The following is a 26,170-nucleotide window of genomic DNA, read 5'->3' on the forward strand; positions in this document are numbered from 1 at the left end:
CTGAAGGGCTTGAAGGACTTTTTAGTGCAATAAAATATTACAAATGAAAGAAGATGCAAAGCAGAGTTTGGGATGGGAATTGCCTTATATATATATATTTCTGTTTACATGAAAGAGAATTGTGTACAAAGTCAGAGCACTGCATTGCATAGTTGAAACAGCACCAGCAATGTGAGCAGCAGATATCAAACGAGCAACAGGGTCGCTTTAAGAAACCAGAAGGACACTGCATCCCGAAGCTTACTGATTGTCGGGCTGAGGGGGACGCTGAAGCAGCAGCTAAAGACGATGTATTTGTTGCAAACTTTCCAGCATTCAGGCTTTAGTTGTTCGAGTTTGATACTCCCCTCTGTGGGTGGAGAAGTCGAGGGACTGGCTGACGTCACCCAAAGAGCAGGGATAAAGCACAGTACCCGCAGCTGTGGGATGAGTAAAACTTCCTAAGAGGTATACAAGGTCAGCTGCCCTGTGCGGCAGGTGCTCTGCTGACAGCACCCTTCCCCCTACGGTTCTGCTGCTCACACAGACCTAAGGAAAAAAGAACAGCAACCCAGAAAAAGCTATCTACAATGCCACAGAACGTTATTCTCCAAGGACCAGCACCCTGGGGATTCAGGCTTTCAGGAGGAATAGATTTTAACCAACCCTTAATCATAACGAGGGTACGTACTCTTTCCATTTCCTTTCTATTTTCACATTTATTAGTTGTTGCAGGGTTTTGCCCTTTACTTTTCTGGTGTTCAGAGATGCAGATGAAGCTGTGAGCAGATTAGCAAGTAGTTGCTAGTTCTGAGGAGAGCCAGCTGAATGCTAACAGTTCTTACAAGTTTTGTGTGACATGTTCCTGGGACTGCTTTATTGGTCTGACACTTTAACTGCATTTCTACTTATGCCTTAAAAAATTCAATTCAAGTGCCTTGGCAGCAGAAAAACTCCGGCGTGATTACCCCAGGCATTCAGATAAGAAAATCAGTTTTGAGCCTACTAAAGGCCAGACCCTACTTCTATCATTTTCACAACTGGCCTCTGCGATCACGGGGGGACAAGACCGCTTGGCAGCAGGTCCTCATGTCTGGAAGTTTGTGCTTTGCAAACTCCGCGCCAACTTTACAAGACTGATCTGACTCTCATTTAATTAAATCAAGTTCTGATTATTGCCATCAAAGGCAACAGCACCTTTTTTACACATGTAAAGGTTTTCATTTTCAGGAATGCTAAATCTGTGAATTATTAGAAAGTTATCCAGTTCTGAATGTGAAGGAGATCATTCTTTGGTGTTTTCTGCCATATTTAGAAACATAATTTAGCATAGCCTCTAAGGAAGAGCAGGAATCCGAGCCTTCATTATTTCATGGGTTTTGAGGTAATAATTGAAATTTATTTAAGAAACCAGTTACTCAATGAATGGAGCATATAAAACACTGCCTGCTGTCCTGCACCTACAGGCATAGATCTACCCAAAAGACAGGATATGTCATTTTGATAATTTGCATATTTTGAAAATCTTGTTCAATCCACATCAGACTAGAATTAGTTCTCCTTTTACTTTTGCTGCTTTTCAGAACCTCAAACACACCACATGTGTGTTCCATGAGCCTCCAGATCACCAATGCTTTTTTTTTTTTTTTCTTCAAAGCCCTGCACTATGACTCAATATATACACTATGCCTGGTATTAAATAAACATCAAGAGCCTTGAAAGATGGATACCGCTGGTGATGTCTTGCAGTAAATATGCTTCTAAACAAGAGTCTGTAGAAGGTTTAAGGACCAACCTTTCACATATTATACCAGCAAAAATTCTTTTCATTTGATTACTTATTCCAGATTTATATAAGCATAAAAAAAAAATTATTTAAACAGAAGTAAACCAGAGTGCTATTATTTGACTGTATGTAGCTAATGTCATGTTCATAAAAAATACTCATAGGACATAGCAAAGCCTTTGAAGAAACAGGAGACAAAAACATTGAATAAAAAAAGGAAAAAAAAATCTCTGGATGTTTTTGGGCCTTCATTGCCTTTTATGGGCCTCCAAAAGAAAAATAGTTTCCATTATCTCTAATGAAAAATATTTTAGCGGTGTCTGGTTTGTATTTTCTTTGTGTTTAGATTAAGTGCAACAAAGTTTAAAACTGCAATAACAAAGGATGTTACTATAAATGTAACTTTCTAAAGATTATTTTGCAATTGACTCATACCTACCAAATGCTTCACAAGACATAAGTCATAGGTTTCTAGCATATTACAAAAATGCTCAAAAGTCACATTTCAAGTAGAACTACAAAATAAAATACACACAGAGAAAAATAACATGTTTGCTTAGCTCAAGTTCAAGAATATTAATGGTAGATTTGTTTAAAATTAATATTTTTGTTGCTGCAGCACACATTTAGAAGAATCCCTAAAGAAGTATTCATGCAGTACCCCTTAAGAAGTAGTGAATATTTTGCAAGATCCATCTGCCTTTTCTGGGGGCCTAGGTGTTCCTTTCTTATAAGGTATCACGAACAGCCCATTCACATTTGGCTTAACTGTTCTGACAAAAAAAAAAAAAAATTGCCATTAAAACAATAAATAGAAATTATTTTTAAACACATTTTGAATAAAATAATGGGAAAGATGTGAAGTTTGATTGCTTATAGTCCTTGTTCAACAAGAGAAAGCTTTTACCAGGACTTGTCAAGAGAAACAGACAACATAAGAGATCATTAACTACCTGTCAAAAGAACAGATGTCATCAAGAAACCTATCCAGAAATTGTTCTGTTGTTTTGACTGTTTCAATCAAATGCAAAAACCACAGATCATGTTCACTGGGAGAGTAAAAAGAATAGGAGGGGACTAAAAATAAGGATACTCAGATTCTATTACGGTCAGAAACAACGCTAACTAGAAATAATGAAAACTTTTCTTGAAGTAGTTGGAATTTACATAGATGCAAGGAAATTACATCAATGAAACTGATCAAAATCCTAGTCTTAATGGATCTGAATAATTTCAGTTTATTCAGTCCAGAAGATAATATTTTGGGTTAGGCATTTAGAGGAATGCAATCCTAGAATGCAAGTCATAGTGAACAAAGCGTAACAGGAACAACAAACTTGTAGAGGCTGGAGGGGATGGTGAAATATTATCAAATGTAGATTTAAATTCTATTCTAATATAAACCTTTACAGATCACAATGCAAGTATTTATAATAACTCAATTTTATATTTAGCCACCCTGTCTGCAGGCATTCATAGCTCTCTTCAGAAAACACAGAGCCTGAAATATTTATGAAGATGTAACATGATGAGCTTCACAAGTCCACTAACAGATGCAGGGAGGTTTTCTTCAGAGTTTCATGGGAGACGTTGCCCTTCACATAGTTAAATAGTTATCCAGTCCCTGACAACATCTGAATGCTCACATTTGTATTTATCCAAATCTGAGATACCTAGGATACAGGAGTTTTGCCATACAGACATGTCCTGAAGAGCAAGGCAAAAATTTTCCCAAAGCACCAGTAGAATCTTCCTCATTAAGCCAGGATGAGCAAGCAACAAACACTACAGTCATAATATGATTCTGAGTGTTAACAATACACGTTTAATGCTTCACTAATAAGTTCCTTAAGAAACAGTATCACCTACATTACTGAGGTACCCACAATATCAATATTATACCCACAATACAGCGTGATCTTGCAACATGCAAACTGGTCCCTTCCTGTAAAATGTAGGCTGCAGTACTTTCGCTTGTTCCCCTTCCCCATCAGCAACAGTCGAGACTTCCCCCTGAAATGTTGAGAAGAGCTGGCACCCAGCCATATTCCTCCTACCACATCCTAGCAGCCAGTCTCCAGCCCTTTCCATCAAACCCAGGAAGAGCAGATGAGGGAAAGGATTATACAAAGGCAGGTAACTCTGTACCGCAGAAGCCCTGGGCAAGTAGAGCTCAGCACCCCCATCAAGTTGTTAAGGCCCAAACAACACATCCCAGAAGCCTGGCAATAATCAGTTCAGCTAAGGAGTAGGAAATACAGACTCCTGGCCCTCTCCCTCCTTCCTCCCTCCAAACGCCGGTAATCCCATTCAACCATATAGTAGCACACTGTCACAGCTGGTGACAGCATGCTAGAACAATCCAGTGGATTGTGCATTACCAGCGACACAGTGGGTTAGGCTCTACTAGCAGCGCAGCTGCAGGGGAACGTACCACGCTAGACAGATATGCTACTTTATAAGGCAGGATCACCATCTCCGTACATTGCTGCAGTATGCCACAGACACAGCAGAGGATCCGTTGTGACACGTAGAAAGCATAATCTACTGAGTAACCTGTAAAAGACTTATTCAAGCAAGCTTACTTTTGAGAGGCAACCAAGAATGGCTAGTTTTGCCCATTTGGGATATTAGAGCATCAACACCCACACTCAGACGCTAGGAATCCTGCTGCCATTTCTCGTTGCACACGTGTCCACAGCATGCTAAGCAAAGTCAGAGCCATCCCAGGTTAATGGGACAAGCATGATTGTACCTCTACCCCTGTCTTTTCACAATAATACAAGCAGCGCCAGTGTAGTTCATTTACCCTCAGAGCTGTTGAAGTTTGAGAAACAGACAATTTTGGAGTCTTCAGACTTAGAGTTTATGAGCAACTTCCTTGATTCATACTCAAACAGATTATTCAGACACCTTAACGGTTTGTTGACCACGCAGTACACGAATCCATTCTTTTGGAGTGTGAGGGGCTAACAGCTTCCAGCTGGTCACAAATACCTATTTGGAAAGTTTGCCTGACTTGATAATAACACATGCATTGCAGTTTGTTCCAGTGAAATCAAAAATAAGTTTACATGCTGGAATGCAGAAAAAGCCCACAAAACAAACTGCAAGTTCTTGGAGCATTCAGACCCACTTAACAGAGAGGGACAGCTGGAAAGAGGAGAAAATTATGCTATTTGGCTAATTTTTGTCATTATTTCAATACTGATACAGTGTAACACATATTAAAAATAATATTTCTATTTGGCTTTATGCTGACAGTTAGTACCGTCATCTTCAGAGGCAACAAGTCTGCCAGGTTCACCATAGATAGGGTTCAGAACATACTGGAGTTATACTGGGCAGCTTAGTCTCTTCCTCTGCTGGAAAACTGGGGAACACTGGAATTGAAGAACATTTCCATAGCATGCTTTCCAGTCCTCCATAACACTTAATTAATTTTAATAATTGAGACCACACTTGCTTTGGATGTTGCAGAACATGGTGAGAAAAATTCTCTCCAATAGCTTTTTCACCTCATATACGGCACAGATCAGAGAACTGCTCTTGTAAGCAAGACTACATCGACATTTTTGTCCTTCACACTGCAATTCATTAACTTCAGAATAAGCAGCTAGTGTTATTTTGAATGAAACAAGCCATTTCCTCTGTTCTGCTGTTCCAGAAGGACCATACTCCAGAAGCTTATGTGCTACATCCATCAATTTCATGTTGCTACCTTGGTTATCAACGGTCACCTAAAATAGCAATACACACTTAAGGGACCTAAATCCCACACAGTGGCCAAAGATCTACTTAAATGGTATGGTGATATGAGAAGTCACCTGTTTGCAAATAAAGGCCTGGAATTCTAGAACAAGCTTTAGTAGCATCTAAGGTCTCTCTACAATACTTATTTCAAAACAGAATTAAGTTGCATTTCAATTATTTTAACTATGATGTAGACAAATATCAACAGAGTAAGTACAGAAAGATAAGCTTAGGGCTATTTCTATGAATGCCACTGACGGTGGTACATTTCTGTGAGGTATGAATTGCACCATAGAGATCACCATGATGGATCAGGGCCACTGATACTCAAATGCAACAGGACTTAGAGCTAAGCACTTTAAAGAGTTCACAGTCTGGATCAGACATCAGTAAAGAGAAAAATGTCATTTCAGTATTATTAGCATATTACTGATTACTTAGCAACACAACATGAGAGGCCAGGCTAGCAGAAAACACACTAACTGCTGTATTTGTCCTTAAATGTTGTAAGACCTCAGGTAGCTTTCTGTATTATCCTGACAATGGCATATCATGCACATGAACATTAAGTAGCACAATTTCTTAACAGTTCTATTCTTCTGCTATTGCCTGGAGTTGTAAGAGAAAAACTTAACTCGGGGTTTTTTTCCTAGCAAATTACACAGTGGTAGTTGAGACAGAAGATTCAAAGACAAGCTACAGTAACTACAGAAATCAGAGTGAAAACCATTTAATGCAGAAGTATGAAGATAATTTCCATCTAATTTGAAGTTAGGATGAGTAAAACATTTATATGGTGATCTGAGAATAGAACTGCAAGAGGGCCTGGCAAAATTAAGAACTCATTTTTGTAAGCAATCATATGCTTGTTTACAGGCCCTTTCCCTCCCTAACACAATAGGAAATAGGGCAGCATGGTGAAGTTTATTTCTCTATCAATTTTCAGGTATGTATGATGCTTAATTTTTATTAATTTTTTTTCAGATTACACCTGGAAGCAAGGCTTCAGCTGCCAACTTGTGCCCTGGTGATGTTATTGTAGCTATTGATGGTCTAAGCACAGAGAACATGACACATAACGATGCCCAGGAGAGAATCAAAGCAGCTGCACATCAGCTTAGTTTGAAAATAGAAAGGTATGTGTACACATCTACATACTACTGAAAGAAGATACTACCCAACCAACCAGCTAGACAGTACAACTATTATATAGTGTAACTCTTTAAAATAGTTTTTGATAATTTCACAAAACCTTTAAGATTACAGGCACCCAGACCTACCTCACCAAGTCCAGATAAGACAAGACTCCCCAGAACATGTCTCCATGGGCACAAGAAGAATAGCTTCCCTCAGGCTACTCACCACTTTTGTTGAACTGTGAGCTGTACCACCCACTGCCTCTGCTGACTCCACAAGTCCTATGTTTGCCGCCAGTAAACAAACAGTTCTTCATATTTTGGGGAAGTAATAAACCCCTCAGCTAGCCATCACTTGTTCAGTTACCACTCTGCTCTAACACTCCCTTAGCCACAGGTGTTCCTCCTGCTCCCAATCACAAAGCTGCCAGTATATCCTCCCAGTCAAAGGAAGAAACATCGTGTTAGACTTTCATAAGGGGTGACAAAGCAGGAGGTTTAAAGACTTCTTTGGCCACAACGTATTAAACCAACCACAGGATTCTCAAAGCAATGTTAAAAGCAAAACAAAACTAAAAAAAACATCTCTTACCTAAACTGCAAGAGTCCAGAATCTTTTTGCATTCATTTAACGGGTTGGACACAATGATCTTCAAGGTCTTTTCCAATCTAAATGATGCTATGATTTCTCTCAGCTAAAGCCAGCAAGAGAAACAACCTACATCTTCACGTCTCCTAACTGAGCTTGCTCAGCCTTTAATCAGAATCACCTAGCACACTTCCAGCTGTCTCCAAGAATCAGGCAGCTCTGATTGACCTGAGGCCCTCAGGGAGGCACAGCACTTTATTACAGCTGATCACAATAATTTCTTTCCAAATACAGAACGGGAATGGGGTGGGATTTGAAAGGAGCACTGTCTAATTACTACAGCGCACACCACAGTTAAAAATTCCTACCATTAGTTCTAGGTTCTATTACAGATTGCTATATGCTATTTAGCAACTCTCAGGAAGCAATTTTCAACATACAAGTGTAATTGCGCCTATGAAATATGTGCATATGTTTTAAATGCAAAATATTTGTATTTATATAACAAGCAACTAGATTAATATTTAACATTACACTATTTTAAAATTAGCTGCCAACTTTCACTTTGTCAATGAAAACAGAATTGTAACTGAACGATCCCTGGAGGTGTTTAAAAACCTTGTAGATGCACTCCTTAGGGACATGGTTTAGTGATGGACTTGGCAATCCTGGGTTAACAACTGGACTTCATGATCTCAAAGGTCTTTTCCAACCTAAATGACTCTATTATTCTATGATATTTGCATAGTATTTATCTCTGGCTAGATGACTTGAAAGAATCATCTGTGCAATTTCTTATTTACAATTGCACATATACTCTGCATACCTAGATTTTGTTCCTACACCGAAAAGCAGGCTTTACATGGATATTGTTATCATAAAAAAAGACATTTGTGTTGTTGTGGTTTAGGATTATTACTAATATATTCACTTATTTCTGCAAAATAGTCTAAGGACCCAACATTAATTCTATCAACCATTCAAAAAACAAAACTGTAAAATGTTTGGTCAGCTCAGGTCAGAAAGGCACTAATTCCCCTTTCGTAACTGCTAACAAGTAACTTCCCATTGTTCATAGCATACTTAATTTCTTTAAAAGTAAATACAGTTTTATATATTGTTTACATACAGTACACAGTATATATCATTGAAGTATTTTTATGTCAAAACATTTAAAAAGCACAGAACAAAGTGCAAATTTTCAAGCTGCATTATATTTTACAGGGACGTATACAACTCTATACAAATTCAAGTTATTTAAATCCTGCCTTTCTTTCTTTCTAGGTCAGGAACTAAATTGTGGTCCCCACAAGTTTCAGAAGATGGTAAAGCACATCCCTTCAAGATAAATTTGGAAGCTGAACCACAGGTATGAATTGTTAAAAGTTACCTAACCATTTCTATTCACCCTTTTACACTCTATCTCCCTTGTGGGCATTAAAATTTTTTTAATAACACTTCATGCATTATCTGCCAGTTTAAGCTAATACAAACAACCACAATTTTGATAGATCTGAATATCATTTTATCTGACTGGATGGTTTTGATTTTTCAGATATTAACAGAAACAAAATGTTAACAAGTTACAACACATTCTCATTTTCCTTTAAAACTGTACATATCACCATAGTTTTATTACAGAAAGAAAATACTTCCTTTTATTCTGATATGGTTTAAGTTGCTTTAACTTTTTCAACAGAGATTCTTCATCATATAAGGAAGTCCTTCATTCAGGAATAAATGTCAAGTATCAAAGCAATGCACTCATCACATCACAAAAGTAATTTTGATATAACAGTCAGTTAAATAGAGAGATCCATTAATGTTGGGTCTCTTTACTTCCATACATTTTTATACTACACCACAGACCTGGAAGTTACAAATTTGTAAAACTCCCATGTACTGATCAATAAGTAAACCATTCAACACTTCTGACCAGCAAAGTCTTGATCCTTGTATATGACCAAAGCCAAATCAATCAATTGAACTCCTCCTCTCCTTTCAAAGTCACACCCAGCCCCTTGTGCAAAGCTATGAGCCGAAGTCTCTGCATCGTTAATAGCTAATTAGCTAACTACTGTCTACAACTAGTACTTTATTCCTTTGTCATTCCTCTTTAACCTACATGAACATTTGCTGTTCTCTCAAGAGGGGGGAGGGAAGAGCATTCTGCTGATCCTGGAAGGCCAGGATCAAAGCAAGTATGTCAAAGTATTTACTCTGTGCTAACCTAGAAAAAATGTAAGTGCAGATTCCATTTCAATAAATCCCACGCAATCCACCAATCCTGTTTTCATGGCGACACCCCCAAACATAACTATGGTATTTCAGTGTTCCAGTTCTTTCTTCTACATTCCAATCCAAAAACTTGCATTAGGTGATACAGCAAACTTCATCAGAAATAACATAGTCTCTTCAGCAGTAGAAGATAGTACAGTGAAGAAATAAAACTATTTTAAATGCATATTGTTGTGGAATAGCTAGGATACATGTAAAATAGCAACAGAAAAAATTCACTAAAAAAGCTATAAAGAAAACCATGTAGGCATGTATGACTGGAGAGTAATCCCTTTGCATGAAAGCTACATTCCTAAAAAGGGTAGTTACTTAAAAATAAATCACAGGTTTTTACTAAGTGCTACTTGGCAGACTATTGAAAAGAGTCTTCATTGGGCAATCAGAAAAACTGTTTCTCCTAGATTAAATAGCCAAACTCTTCATTTTAGTATATCTCTGTCTTCCCTTCCTAGGAAAATCAGGAGTACTGAGTATATTCAATAAATAGCAGGCCTCAGAAAGGCAGCAATGCTTGTAAACAAACATGCTAAACCATTCTAGGGATGATTTATATTTTAGATTAAATTCTTCCCTGCAAGAACATCCACCACTGATCTCCCTGTGGAAAAAAAAAAAAATCTACAATTGCTGAAATTTTAAATTAAGTTTTACTGCATATTTAGTCACAACATATGAGACCCAGCAGTGTGTATACTAGTAGTGAAAACAGAACAATATCAAAGTTTCTTTAACCTGAGATAACAAATTGTTGCACAACTATAACCTGTGATGTTGGCATCCTATTAGAGTTTGCTGAATAGTCCAATTATAAATTAAGACAATGAAGCCCATAGAAATGGAGTAAAATCCAAAAGCACTGTAGTTACCTCAACTGTAAAAACAGTTTATCCAAAAGTATTGTATGCATTAACTGGTGTGCAGAACTGGGAAATCACTGAGTTCTATAAAAAGCTTTTCCTCCATTTATATAATAATTAAAATTAATTAAAAGTCATATGTATTATAAATGTAGTCAGATTTTTTTTCACCCTTGTCAGATAGGCATTTCAAAGTTCACTAAAAAAGTCTGACAAAAGTCATTAAGGTACATTATAAGCCAACTAAGTAACAATAAGAGATGAAAACATATCATCTTCTCAGTAAGAATCTAATTTCTATTTGCAAGCTAATAACAGAGAGCTATAAATGAAAGTAAAACATATTTTAGATTGCTCACAAATTTGGCCGAATACTTGGGCAAAGAATGCTCACTTTAACTTTAATCAACAAACATTATTCTACAGATTCTTGGAGATGGTTATGTGAAAACTGATAAATACTGTGCCTACTTGTAGCTGTGGAACGAGGAACCTTTACACTGTACCAAACTTCTGCATTAGGCTGAGCACCCTCAAAGAGTCATTTGGAGATTGATGTAGGCAACTGTCATAGCACAATGGAAGTTCCCACTGTTTTTTTCCTTTGGGAAGAGGAAACTGAGGCAACCATCCTAGTAATTGTTATTACAATGACTATTACAGCAATAAGTGGCTGACTGAGAGCCACTCCTGAAAGCTACACATTCCCACATAAAAACCAGCCACCTAATGTTGTTAGTCTGGAGCGACCCATAGCATGACAGCTAAACACTATTAGACTACCTGAAGTATTACTAATAGAGTCACACTGTATCCTGTATAAAAGCAATTTAGAACTTAAATTTCTCAAAGAATATAATTAGAACGAGAAAATAAAACAATCTAAATGGCAAACTGTTAATTATTATTATTATAATAATAGTATATTATAACAAGAAAAAAATTTAAATCCTTTCTGCTGCATTGTCAATGTAAAAAAATACCATGGCCTGTAAATTTTTTCTGTTACAATCCCTTTAACATCATCTAAAATGACTTTCTTTCAATTACCACAATTTCTTGAATTGTTTTTCTTTGAGCTTTTCTTTTTTGCTTCTGTCTTTGCCTTTGAACATTTTGTTCAGTGAGACCAGGCTTTTGGCCGTGAAGGACATTATACATTCCTGGGAGGTATAAATATACTATACACATAGATAAGGATAAAGATCTAAAAAAAATCCCAATTCATTATTCTAAAAAGTTTATTTATAGTCTGTTACCACTTATAATAAAGTTTTGAAACAATGTAATTGTGCCAGTCTAGTTTTGAGGACTTACCCCCTCTTCTATAACAGCATTGAGAGATAAAGATTTTAGCCACATGATACCTCCAACACGTAAACATTTGTATACTGTCAGCAATTATCCCCAAGGAATGCCATCATATGGTCCATGTTGGAAGCATTTCTACAGATTTTGAGAGCTACATTCATTCTATTCCTGATACCTATATTAATGCAAAATGTAGTTAGCCCTGCAGAAAGGCCATCAGTCATCTGGAAAAAATTTAAGAAATTAAATACTGTAATTCTCAAATGTTCCTGATTAGGAATCAACAGCCTCCAGTTCTCATTTAGCTTTTGAACTGAAGGAGGACTTTTCTCAGACTCAATGAGATCCAATAAACACAAGAGCTGGACTATTTTTGCTGCTGTATGTTCTGTCACTGACATTTTATATGAACAGATAAGTTAAAAAGAAAATGGAATTTAAGTCTAACTAACTGCAAATACTTGTTTCACAACTGTTATATTGTAAACATGCTATTACGGTGCCACATGTCTTCTGTGCTGTTCATTTGTCAACAAGAAATTAAAAAAAGAGGATGGAATTACAATGTTCATGGTTGTTTTTGTTCGTTTTGTATCATACATGGATTTAAATCAATTTTAAATACATTGACATTAATGTCTTTCATTAAGCAGACATGATTCTAAACACTAGTAGATTATTTCCATTTACTAATACATTTTGTTAACTGCAACCCAGTTCTATAAGACAGAACCAAGGAATTGCAAATATAATCTTTGTGCTTATTTATCTGACTCTTGCTTTCAGTAGCCTCTTACAATGCCATGCTGCTAAATATTTTCATTTAATAAAACTGCTTTTTACTGTTTGCATTTTATGGTTGCATATTCCATATATCCATGACTTTTCTTTAGGTCTGTTCCTAAATATATTTCTGAAACTGTTGTTTCAAATGAAAACAAAGGGCAAACCCACATTCAGGTTTTCATAATTTATATAAATTATTCACCAAAACTTTGAACAGAGATTTGATATTGTCTGAGAAAGGAAATACTGCTCTGAGAACTGAATAAAAATCTACATATGTCAAAAATGTGCCCATACTTATCTAACTTGCCCTTATTATCTTGATTTATTCTGTGGATTTGAGTATTCAAATATCTATTTCGGGGTTTGGTAATAGATTTTTTCAAACTGGAAATTTTTCTAACATTCCTGAAGGCTGAGGTAATCTAAAAAAGGCATTTCTGCATCAAAAATTTACAGTTTTATTTTGCAGAACAAGGAGACTAGTTTGTACAGCTTGCAAGATGTACATGAAAGACCACAATTGCACCTGAGTAATTTTAAAGCTGAAAATGTTGACTGTGTCACCATTAAAAATATGTGATGGCAAATACCAGACAGCCTAAACTGTACACAGCGATTAAGCCAAAATCTTCAGTACCTAAGTTACAAGCTTCAACAATTTGAAGTAAATATTCAGCAGTATCAGAACTTAGACTGACTATAGGTCATATCACACAGCGGGATAGCATCATAAATACAGAAATGGTCTATAGTATTGCAGATGTGTTCCTAGTACACCAACCACACTCAAACCCAAAGCCAAATCAGAGAACTCGCAAAGATTTCTACAACAATTGAAGTATTAATGACCTGTGCTATCTTAACATTCCAAGTTCCAGTCTCTAAAGAGACCAATACAGATTGTAGAGACCTATTTGTTAGGAACAAGAGCTTTTTATTCCATATTGATGGAAGTTAAAGTGCTCTTGCAGCACTGTCTCCAAATAGCACTGCAGGACATCAGGACAAGGTGATGGACTACAGCTGCAGATGTTCTTCACCACTAGCACAGAAAGGGAAAAAAAAAAAAAAAACCTCAGTAGTGACAACACTATTTTTTCCAAAGTCTCTTCTTCTGTGGATTAGGGATGACCTGAGCTGACAGAGACTCAAAGGAGGCTTTACTAAATATGCACGATACCAATAAGTGAATTTTCTTCAGTCTTTATCATCCCTAGACAATCACTACAGAACATTTAAATTATCTGAAAAGTCAGCATAGATTTTGTTTCCAGATTTTACCCCTATGATTTCCACAACTGGAGGAAATTTCCTGGGTCAACAATGAACAAAATCATATTCCAGAAATAAACAAACATAGGCAGAATAATTTCCAGTTTACCCATTTCTGGGTTTTCCTTATTTTTGATGATTTCACATTATATTACACAATGTCACAGGTTTTGATGCACAGATATGCTTCAAAGTATGGAACAAGTTCAGAAGAATATCCTCTAACTGATGGACATTCAAGACTATTTCAGTTAAAAGAGGTGTTAAAAATTACGTGTTTTCTAGGCAAGACATTTACAATAAAAGCTTCATATTTGCAAATCCCTTTTATCATTATGCAACAAAAATGCAGAAGCCAGAGATAAGCCCTAAAGCAAAGCAATGAAGCTAACTACATGAAGTGTTTCTAAAAGAGGAATGTAAACAGTGCAAAATCTAGAGGACAATACAACAGGTTAGTACAATAGTCATCCCTCCCATTTCTTCTTTAAATTACACGCTATTTACAAATGTGGACTGCCTTCTGTTTGCCCTGAGGCAGGAAAATAATAGTCTCTGAATGTGTATGGCTTAAGTAACATACAGAAAATTCATGGAAAAATGCTTGCACCAGTTAAAAATTAACAAAATCACAAAAGTAAAAAATGCAGAGATTAACAATACTGATGTCAGATTTACTCATTACTAGCTTGGGTGTGCATTGTAGCTTTGTGTATTTTGTCTGCCTATCATGTACAGGAATTCAAGCCTATTGGTACAGCTCACAACAGAAGGGCCCAGCCTTTTGTTGCAGCAGCAAATATTGATGACAAAAGACAGGTAGTGAGCTCCTCCTATAATTCTCCAATTGGGCTGTATTCATCTGGCAATATTCAAGATGCGCTTCATGGACAACTGAGGGGTCTCATTCCTAACTCATCACAAAAGTGAGTACTTGCATTTACTTATGATACATGGTCATTGGTGGTATATCACTATCTGTTCCGTTTTCAATTGGAAAGTCCAGCTCTTGCTGTTTTTTCTGATAATGAGTTTATTGATTATCCAAAAAAATGGTGATAAATGAAGCCAATTTTTTCCAACAGAAAATTATCCATTCAGCACCATAGTAGCAACGCCACAGGTAGCTAAAATTTGCCTTCTATGTTGGGCTGCAGCACTACCTACCATTCTTCTCGTATAACTGCGCTTTACTCTGAATGTTTCTGAACACTAAAGCGATTGTATTTTGAGTACCAGGAATGTGCAAACTAAACACGGTTAATTCACTGTTAGAATTTTAAAACTTCTTTAGATAATTTTTAACTAGAAATAAGCATTTGTAGGCCAAAGAAAGTTATTTTAACCCTCTTTTCTTTACAGGATATGAACTACTTTGAACACAAGCATAATATTCGGCCCAAACCTTTCATAGTCTCAGGCCGAAGCAGGTTATCAACTCTGAGTGCTGTGCTGGATTTGGATGCATGGTGTTATTTTTTAATGGATACTCACCGTTCACATTAATAAAGCATACTGATGCATTTGAAATTTACTTCTAGTAGTATATAGGCTAACACTAAAAATAAATAAAATATGAAACGGTTTACTTGCAGAGATCAGGCTTGAAATTCAAATTTCTGTTTCCAAAAGAAAGCAGGTCCACTCTCCCATCTCAATTATATTGGAAAAAGTCTGAAGTAACTGTATTCGTCAACCTGACTCAGTTTACAGTGTAGCACCAGATATTGTATACTTATAAATCTATGGCACTCTGCAATTCTTCTGGCCAAATGAAATACATATAATCTGTTAACTTGCTAAATGAAAGATAGCTAGTGATAAAAATTATCATCTAGGCCATTCAGAGATTTTACGTTTGCTTTTCAGCAGCCCTCTATTCAGAAGGCAACTTAATGCAGAGCTAAAATAGAACTATCTGATGCCACAGACTTGTAAAGCTGTAAAATGTAGAAAAGCTTATATATTTACATCCATCATTTTAGTGTAATATTCCTCTATCATAGCTGGGAACGAAATGCTTCATTTACTATTAATTACATTATTAAACATAGAGGGGGAGAAAAGCAATGCAAACTGTGGCTAAACGCAAAAGAAGCTCAAAAGCACTTGAGTGATGCAATATGTTGTGATGTTACCCTTTACCCTTGCTAGCAGTAGCAGTTTTTACCAGTGGACTCAGTGTTCTGCATTTCATTCTAAAAGTTTAAAATGACTGCATTTCAATTATACTAATTTAAGTCTCGCAAACTACACCAGAAAAAACAGGATAATTAATTCATGTGTTCAAAGGACAATCTCATGTGGATTATCAGTTTTGTGAGATGTGTTAAATTTTTCAACCACCTGAGCGATAGAGGAGACTGTAGAAGATGGGTAGAGTCCCATCCTTCTGTGAACAAGAGCTATCAATGTAGAACACCACCGCAGTGGAGGAAAAGTGCCCATCTCTCTTTGCAGTCTGATCCTGATACAGGTTAAGTGACAAACCAGTCCTTAGCAAACATGCATGGCCTCTAACCATAGGCAGCACTTACATACGGTACCTAAACTGACTTTGGGGCCACTAGGTACCATTTACAGATACCTAATCGGATTTACAGAGATTCAAATGAGTATATCAGGAACCTAAGTGCCTAAATCAGAAACCTCAATTACACAATATTTTCCATGAAAATATTGGAGTGAACGGTCATTTTCCAGCAACTCAGGTAGAGAAAAAACCCGCGAAAATTAACTTGGCAGCAATACAAGTTAGCTGTCAGGTATTCTAGCACTGGAGAAGTCTGTGTTTACAAACTGCAGAATGACCGATGCAGGGAGTTACATCTACAAAACCTTGGCTGTCACACTGTTTGTCTGCTACTTTTTCATCAGTTTGGCTCAATAGATGTCCCATGCTAAACACATCGAAAAACAGCCACCTTGATTGACTGTAAATATCCTTTAGGACAGGCAGCTGAGGCTAAATAGGACTTTGACTAAAAGAAGAGCTGATTCTGGACTGAGGGTTTGAGCTAACAGATTGGATGTTAGCAACAGTTTTGGCAAAACTGACTGGAAAATATATTTAATATATAATTCTATTTTATTGATACTTATATTCTGTTTTAACATTACTTTGGCTGCTCATAGCAAGAGTTGTGATTTTTCTAGCCTTTTCCTACTACTTTCCTCTTACTAACACTATCAACACTGACAAAACTTACTCTACTGCAGGATCTAAATGTGGTCTTGATTCTTCAATAAGTCAAGACAGTAAATTTGTAAGTTGTCCCCGTGTGAAGTTTTTGGCTGGCTCATGCTAGGTGATGATGCAAACTGTACTTTTGCTTTAAATGCTTGCCCACTATTTCTGGTATTAGCTTTGTTTTGATATATCTTTGATGGTGGAGTATATATTTCCCTTTACCTTTTTGAGAAAGTGGTCCTACACAAATTCCCCTCTGAATCAAAGGGAGAATTTTGGGTTGCCTTCACCACCCAAGAGTAGCTACTGGGCAGAAAGAATACTGTATGATCAAACTGGGAAACGGAGTATTCTCCCAGGTTTACACAGAACCATTCAGCTCGGAAAGAACAAACCACTGCCCTGACATGCAGGTTGGAGGAAAGAGATTAAGCATTTATCATCTCATAGCTCCAAATATCACATAAATGTAACCAGTGACTGTGGAGAGCCTGGGTTATGTGCTGTTACACAGCAACAGCAAAGAAATCCCATAACAAAGAAAGCCTCTGAGGTGCTACGGAGAAAAGACTGAAGTGTTCAAAATAGTGGCACTGAAAAAGACTGGGCTTAATGTTCACACTATTTTACTAATCCTTTTCAAGAGATGTCAAATTAGTGTGCAGAGCCTTTCTTCAGTGACACTAAGCAACATCAGTATTTCTAAAAAACTGTCCATCTTTTTTGTTATATATAAATTATATGTAAAATCTACTTCAAAAGTAGTAAAATTAATTCTCTGAATACATATCCATTGTTCTTGTGAAGGACCACTTTACCTTCCACTGGAAACACTGTAATTTAGAAATGCAAAAGTAAGCCTGGCTGTTTTACTATCTTTTCTTCTTTGAAATGTTCAACAAATATTTTAAAAATGAAATATATTGTTAAACTCATTTTAAAAGATTAATATCTTATTGTAAGATTTAAGGAAATCTAGGAAAATTCGCATTCATCATTTTACACTAATTTATAGTAGTCTCTTCAACTGTGGACCGAGATGGTTGTGAGGTACAGTACCGGAATGTTGTGTCTCGGATTCCAGTACTGCAGGTGTTTATTCTGTCACCGACATGGACAACTCACATAACTTTTGTAAGCTACCCTTTTGTAAATGGTAGTTAAAAATGTAAAGTAATGTTATGTTCTGAATTATCCAATTTATCAAAGAATTTTTACTGTCTTTAAAGAAAATGCATGCCAGAATTTCAAGGACTGCTTTATAACTGGCGTTGATATATTTACAGGAAAATACTTTTCAATGACTACACATACTTTCGCTATTCTCTGCTTTTTATACTTCTGCTTCTCTGTATCTGTTCTATTTATGCTTTTCAGCCCTGTTAACATCACCGTATTCCTGTACTTTTGTCTTTATTCTTTATAATCCGATACGCATTGCACACTCTTCTGTAACCTGGCTATTAACACAGTGGATGCAGCACTCCTTCGGGGATTGACTGTGGCAGTGGACGCAGTACCCCCTCTTCAATTAGCACGGTTAGCTCTATCTGCCCTAGCGAGCTGAAAGCAGTGTCTAAGATGGCCCCTAACATTCCCTTGGAAATGGAGCTTCCCGGTGTCAAGATCGTGCACGCTCAGTTTAACACACCTATGCAGTTGTACTCAGATGACAATATCATGGAAACACTGCAAGGCCAAGTGTCTACAGCTTTGGGGGAAACACCCATAATAAGGTAATTAGAGCAGATATATATATATAAAGATATAAATATATATATAAAGATATATATATAAAGGTAGAAAAATATCTTTAATATTTATAAATATACAAAAGCATTAATAATATCGCACTGTTTCTAATGAAAATTGGTTAAAGGGTTAGGAAAAACCTAAGTAATTCAAAGTCATTCAATATTTTTGTTAAAATATTAGTAATTTACTATTTTTAACCAAAAGTATTAAAGGAGATTTCAGAATTAACAAATATTTCATAGGAAAGAATCTTGTATTTGTCACTAATAAATAAAAACTGATTATACTACCTGGACTATTAGCTGACTGACCACTCCAAATCAAGATTCTCATTCCCTCCAAAATTCAAAACTATTATAATTATTTATTTAACAAGTATTTAATAACTTATTCATCTTAATCTAATAACATATTATTAATAATAAATTTATTCCAACTGTTGAAATTCAGGTTATGAAGCTTAGGAAATCTTGCAGATGTTTACAGTGTTCTAGGTATTTAACTCTCATTCAGGTTAACTTGTTCAGTACAACTAGCTCTTTTCCAAAAAGAGCCGGAATCGACTTTGTAGGCTTATTAATCCATCTTTGATTAATGAATTCCATCCATTGCAATGACTAACAGTCAGGTAGGCACCTTACGTATCTGGATAACAATGATGATTACCCAGTAAAAAGTTTTAAAACACTATCCATTTTTTTTCAAGGGACAAATCATTGTTCACGTTACTTTATATTCACTTTTGCACAATAGTAACTTACTTTTCTGTTTCACAACAGTACTTTTGTGTAATTAATGTAATTCATTATATGTATGGTGTAAACTAAAGCTAATTACTAATATTTTAAATAAGCACCAATGAGCTTTCTTCAGCACCTTGCACAATTGGACTGTTACTAACTATAAAAATCATATTCATATAGAAGTATTTAGTTTAACCCTATCTGATGAAAAGAAAATCTTAGTTCATGAAGTCTTTGCAGAGTAGTGTTAGTCTACTGCATTAACATTTATACTCAATCACAAGTAGAGAAAAGAAAGATTTGGGTTTTCTTCATTCTGAAACCATTAATTAAGCCCAGAGTAATCAGATTTCACAAATGTCTGTGGCATTCCCAGTTCAAGAACTGATTCTCTACACAGGTTTGAAATGTCTCTTTTGTTGTGGGATTGGTTTCCACTATGTATGCATTTAAAAATATTATCTACACCTTTGTGTCTGGTTTTTTGCCTTCTATATGGAATTGTATTATCACTTGTCTGATATCTATGAATATTTCAGTAGAGAGGAGAGAATCAAGGGTTTGATTAGCCATTGGTGAGAACTGAAAAACTAAGCTCCTTCTATTCATTAAAAACTTATGACAAGAGAAGAAAGTGGTAGTTTATTCACCAGTTTAAAGATGATGGCTCAGAGAAATCTATTGATTGATGAAGATGCAAACAATTAACATAAGCAACCGGGGTCACTGCCCAGCTGCTGCTACTCTTACTGTGCCATTTGACAGCTTAAATGCTACCCTGGGAACTAAATCAAACCATTTAAAGCAAAACCCAGTCTAATTCCTTGTGGAATTAGTTGCTTATTTCCAGGGGAAACTTACCTAAGTTTTAACAGGCAGTAGGAGACCAATGGTAACAGGAAGTTTAACCTAGACATCTATATATATATATAGCAGTGAGGTAACAGACTTCATCCAAGTATACTCTGGACTTTTTCAATTAGCCCCAGCAGCAGTTTGAAATTTACAGATGCCACACATTCAGCCTAATTCCTGCCAGTGCATATAGTCATCTGCTCTTCCTCTCATCTACTTAGGATGTTAGTTATCATGATCGATTTAAAACATTCAGCACAGTTTAAACCACCATGAAATATTCTCAGTAAAATCTTTAGCTCCTGGGTCATCAGAAATTCAACCATCAGCTGTTGTTTGGACAATGATTGATATTTTTATGATAAAATTGGCGTTACAAAAAGTAAGCCATGTCCCATTCTAATTAAATTAAGAAATATAATTTCCATTCAGCAGTGTTCACCTTACAATGCTTCCTGCTGTACTATACCTACTTCACTCTTTTTTGTCATCTCCATAGGTTAAATTAGTAACAATTATCTTAGCCAAATAAGCACTATATTAACTAGTGATTGAGCCAACAGAGAAAACAAAGAACACCTTCACATCATGATACTCTCTCAAAAGATTTGTTTGCTTAGGTTTTGGCTGGCTCTACGTAAAGATATGAGCTGTGACTTTAACAACACTTTTGAGGCCAGCTGCTGTGAAAATAGAACTTCTGGATACTGTACCAAAGAACACCTGGCAATACAGCAACTGGTTACAGGAATGCAACTGCTTTGAGGTTAAACACAGGTACTGGCCTATTTCCAAATGCCGTTAGAGCCAGAACGGTAACTATGGAAATACTTTCATGAGTTTGTAGATTTATTTGTTTCAACAATTGCACAGATATTTTTTTTTTCAGCACTTTTTAGATCAAGAAGAGGCTATACAAAGCAATGCTACCTGGAAGAAAGTCTTTCAGTAGTAGAAACACACAGTATTTATGTTAGTTTCCTGAATCATATTCTATGTCTGGTAGAGTTATTGCTTTGAAGTTACATTTATTAAACTGCTTTACCTGCTTTTCCTCCCTGTAATACAGTGACCCAGCTCCCAACTCAGTGCCTCAGTCTGACGTGTACAAGATGCTGCATGCCAACCAGGAGGAGCCCAGTCAACCTCGCCAGTCTGGGTCCTTTAAGGTCCTCCAGAATTTAGTCTCCGAAGAAGGTGGTTAATAATGACATATTCTACCTGTTCAAAGCATTTTTAAATGTTTGTGGGAAGGGGGAATCTGAGGAGAAAACACGTGTGATCAGAGCTGTAAGAATTTCTGAAAGCCCAATTCTTAATCTTACAGATAGTACACCAGCCTCCTAACGTTTTTCCACCTTGATTGTATAGCTAGCAATCTCCTGTGTGAATAAAATGGGGGTGCTAATCACATTTTTAAGAATCTCCTCTCAGATTTTTAGATCATTAATGTACAAAGCTGACTTTAACTGAATATCAGAAAGTTTTATGTGAGAGAACTTCTGGGACAAGCTGCATGTACTCATGACACCAAGTAAGAAAACGCTCCCTTCCACATCCAGGAAAAGAGAAATTTAAACCAACTCCTAAAATAAGTTTTACCCATCCCCTCCTCATTCTAAATAAAAATTGAAGACCACAATATAATTTACAGTCATGTTCCCTTCAAATGAAAAAGTTTTCAAAATAGCATTACTGAAGGCTGCAAGTTTGTTGTATTTACAGTAAGTGTAAAGAACAAAATACAATCAAAAGTAACCTAAAAGATAAATATTTAAAATTTTAATTTTTCTGTCTCAATATTTACCAGAGAAGAGATAAATGCATCTAATTGTGTGTGTATATATATATATATATAAAATTGTGGGATTTTGCTTGACATTTTCTTGTATTTTGCTAGTTTGGGATTCATGTTACTAATCTTTCTGAATTTGTTGTATGGTTATTTATATAAATAAGAAGCTTTCTAACAATAGGTCTTGACTATGTTATGTTGCTATGTTAAAGCCGAATCCTATTCCTTCTCCTTCTATACCCAAGACCTACTATCAGAGAATCAGATGATATCTGTGACACAGAGAGCACTATATATATAATAATTTTTGTACTTACATTTTGGTTGCAGCTACACAATATTTTTCCCAATTCCAAAGAGCTGGAATCTAGCTCACTAAACTTGTATAGAGAAACTTCATTGTTTGTTGATATAAGTGAAAGCCTGTAAACACATCCAGAAGTGTATTTACAGGAAAACTATTTTACTGCATCAGATGCTTTTATATTAGTCTGTACATAATGGAATTTTTTTGGTTCTCAGACGGACGCCCTGTGGGTACAAGAAGCGTGAAAGCACCTGTAACAAAGATACCTACTGCCATGCCTGGTGTCCAGAAAGTGCCACTGTGTGACAAGTGTGGGAATGGGATTCTGTAAGTTATCTCTTTTTGGTTCTAGAAATGTCTTGTTCAACCACATGTTCTCAAACACCACCACAGACTACAGGAATGCTTTCCAAGTGGTGGTCTTGGTCTCCACTTGCACTGGTAGAAAAATGTTTCTAGAGAACAGAGATGTAGAAATATATTGTTCTAAATCACAAATTATTCTCAGGACCTTTTGCAAGTCACTTATTAACACATACATAACAAAACCAGCATTTACCTGTGCTGCATTGTCTCAGACTGTGAAATCTCAAAAGTTTCTTTGTAGTGTAAAACATCTTTCTCCCAGCCCAATGTAAGTACCCAGAAACTTCTGTGGGACAATTTCAAAACTACCAGATTTCTATCCGAATGACATCACTAACTTCAGCAAAGAACACAGATGATGATGAGCTCAGAGAACACAGTCACTGTGAAAAAAAGAAATGTGGTTTTGAAACTCATTTTGTCACCGCTTTGATAGCTTAGACTGTGTTTTCTGTGTTGTAACCAAAGTAAGATGTTTCCTCAAGCTCTAGTTTTCTGATGAACTATTGAACTATGAGATCAACTCTATGGCTTTTTATGTCACTTACTCAAACTCAGCTTCCAACCTTAAATTATGTAGTAGTTGGCAAAACCACCAGATGAACAATCTAAAAGCCTTAAGATAAATACCTAGAATGAATTTTCTGTCATATTGTAGTTTCTTCTCACTTTACATTCATATGAATTAATTGGGTTTTTTTCTTTTAATTGTTTCCATATAGAGGAACAGTGGTGAAGGCACGTGATAAATACCGGCACCCCGAATGTTTTGTGTGCTCTGACTGCAATCTCAACCTGAAACAAAAAGGCTACTTCTTTGTGGAGGGCCAACTATACTGTGAAGCTCATGCACGAGCTCGCATGAGGCCACCAGAGGGATATGAAGCAGTTACCGTTTACCCAAAATGTTAGTCTTAACATTAACACACAAATATATGCATGCACACAAAAAGTCATTAACAGCTTAGAAGTGTCAGGACTTCTGCCTGATTCCGAAGTAGCAGCTTGTAAACCTTTTCTTGTGGGATTCTGAGGGAGGTGGAAGTCCCTATTAGTCAGCAGTAGCATCCTATACCAGTAAAATTCTATTAAAATATTGCCTTTGAAGTTGCCGGTATAACTCAACGAAGTATCAGCTAAAAGAGCTGTACTGAAATAAAAAAAATGTAACAGCTGAGGTGTTACATGGTTACTACAACATGTACATAGGTGCTGTAATCGAGACAACATTATCTGTGCAAACACCCAAGTCATCAAAGTGTTACAGGCTGGGCCCTAACAAATGTAGAAACTTGACATATCATTAGAAAAGCAGCTATTTCACACGGATAGTACAAAACAAACAGTGGTTCATGTCTGCTTCCACCATCTATTATTCAACTACCATTAATGTATGTCAAAAATAGATTTTGCTTACTTTGCTTTAAATTTGGGGTTATATTGACTTAAACTTTTGATGCAGCAACTGTGATAAGGAATAAATATCAAGTCATACATTAAAATGGCTAGTATAATAAAGACTGTTTAGTAAGAAGCAAAACAGAAGTTCTATGTTGTTTTAATGATTTGCAATGAAATCAGCTTTCACATCACTTAGCAGCAAATTGTTCTGAAGCATGCACACACATACATTGTTTTTGGGAAAAAAAACCCCTACACTAATAGGAACTCACTGCAAATTCAGAATGAAAGTAAATTTTAAAACTTTTCTGCAGAAAATGGTACTGGGGTTTTGTCCATCCTTCAATTTCCGTAAGAGAAACAATGGGAAAATATCATAATAACTTTATTGCTGGTAAATTAAAACTTGGAAAACTTTAAAAATAAATGTAACTTAAAATATGCAAATGAAAGATCTTCTGTAAAAAGCCTGGTGAAGGCCTAAGGGAAAAAAAGGCTGAAGGAATGCGGTTTTAAAATCAATTTCTGAAACTTTTAAGGGCTACATTGCTTTCAGGTAGGTGCCAGCTACATATACACACCTAACTGACAAGCCAAACCTTAGTATTTTCAAAAAATATCAACATAATTAATAAATGTTTCATTGGGGTATTTTGAACCCGCTTTAAAGTAGAAAAATCTACAAAATTTTATATCAAGTCTACAAGGCTAGCACAAATTAACAACTCAGTGGCAAGCAATCTTACATATTTTCCCATTCTACAATATAAGAAACTTAAAATCTGAGAAGAACATGGAATCAAAATAATAAGCTGTATATACTTCAAATTTATTTTTAAAATTCAGATGAGTCCAAAAGCTTGAAATACAATGTCCACATATTTGAAGACTTTTCAAAATGTCTTAAAGTATCAGTTTGGAATGTAAATGTTTCAAAAAATGTTTGAGTCACTGCACTTATAGTTTATGTCTGCATCCCAAAAGTGGACATAAAAAAAGTGTTGCACTCTTTTAAAGGTTAGTTCCTGAATTATTTTGAGGGCACAAAACATAATTCTGCTCCTCATGTATCGTGGAGGCTGTGTAGCATTTATATTTATCCACTGATAAAACCCATAAAATAAATCTGAAAATCCTTTTGAAAGTGAAAGTGCACATAATGTCTATTTTTACAAACCTGAAGTGTCATTGGTGTTTTAAATTATTTGCTTAATGTTCATTTCTTTGTGGAGTACCTGAAGGTAAAAATAAATCTACTACATACAATAAAGATTCTGCGTTTCTTTTCAATTGGTATGAAAAATGAGAAACTGTGAGTATCAAGTGACTTCGCAATAGTAGAAGTTTGGCATTTATGCTTCGGATTCATCAAACTGCTGGTAAGAATGAAACACAACTTTTGCATTAGGCATTTGAGGATATAATCTGGGCAAAATTAGTTTTCTAAAACTGAATGAGATCATGTGTTTTCAAAACTGAAGACCTGAAACTATTGCAACTACACATCATCAGTAGGGTAACACTCACCTGTCTCGCGACAGTCTAATTCCAGGCCAAACATATCAATTGAAATGTGGGGAAACTCTCAGAAATGTAGATACAAAAACTGTTAGGTTAAAAGAAAGTCACAGAACATGACCTGATGCCAAAACTCTGGGGAAAGTTCAGTGGGATTGCATCATCACATGGTGCTATTTTGAGAGGTTTGAGGTTGGACATGACTTTGATAGAATTAGAAGGTAAGCCTATCTAATTGCAAGTACTGACCTAATATGAAAAGTTTTACACCAATATAACATAAAGCAAATCTTAGATTTCAGTTAATGCAGATTCTGAAATCCTTGATACTGATAGAAGAGAAAAATAGGAAATTGAATACAGAGATTTAAATGTGATAGAAAGATATAGCAATTCTCTCTACCGCGTGCTCAAGGCTGAATTCTTTATCTTAGTAGGGTGTCAGTGGTTCCTGGCACAAATCCTCTACA

General features: G+C 36.0%; 1 protein-coding gene and 1 long non-coding RNA gene across 3 annotated transcripts in view; one reads left to right on the top strand and one right to left on the bottom strand.

Annotated features, from left to right (window-relative positions):
- LOC119152846 overlaps positions 1-26,170 on the bottom strand; it is a 73,736-nt gene that overhangs the window by 36,308 nt on the left and 11,258 nt on the right. The window lies entirely within an intron of this gene.
- Positions 401-25,427, top strand: PDLIM3 (PDZ and LIM domain 3). 2 transcript variants are annotated; one of them, XM_037398559.1, is made up of 8 exons: positions 401-662; positions 6,503-6,654; positions 8,528-8,612; positions 15,133-15,200; positions 18,433-18,696; positions 21,383-21,510; positions 22,631-22,742; positions 23,504-25,427. In XM_037398559.1, the coding sequence occupies exons 1-8, from the start codon at positions 570-572 to the stop codon at positions 23,691-23,693; spliced, it is 1,092 nt and encodes a 363-aa protein (XP_037254456.1). In that variant the 5' UTR covers positions 401-569; the 3' UTR covers positions 23,694-25,427. The 2 variants fall into 2 exon arrangements, with proteins under 2 accessions (XP_037254456.1, XP_037254450.1); XM_037398553.1 differs by lacking the exons at positions 15,133-15,200; positions 18,433-18,696 and adding an exon at positions 14,509-14,696.

Source organism: Falco rusticolus, chromosome 1, assembly GCF_015220075.1.
Source record: "Falco rusticolus isolate bFalRus1 chromosome 1, bFalRus1.pri, whole genome shotgun sequence".
In the NCBI taxonomy this organism is placed as follows: domain Eukaryota; kingdom Metazoa; phylum Chordata; class Aves; order Falconiformes; family Falconidae; genus Falco; species Falco rusticolus.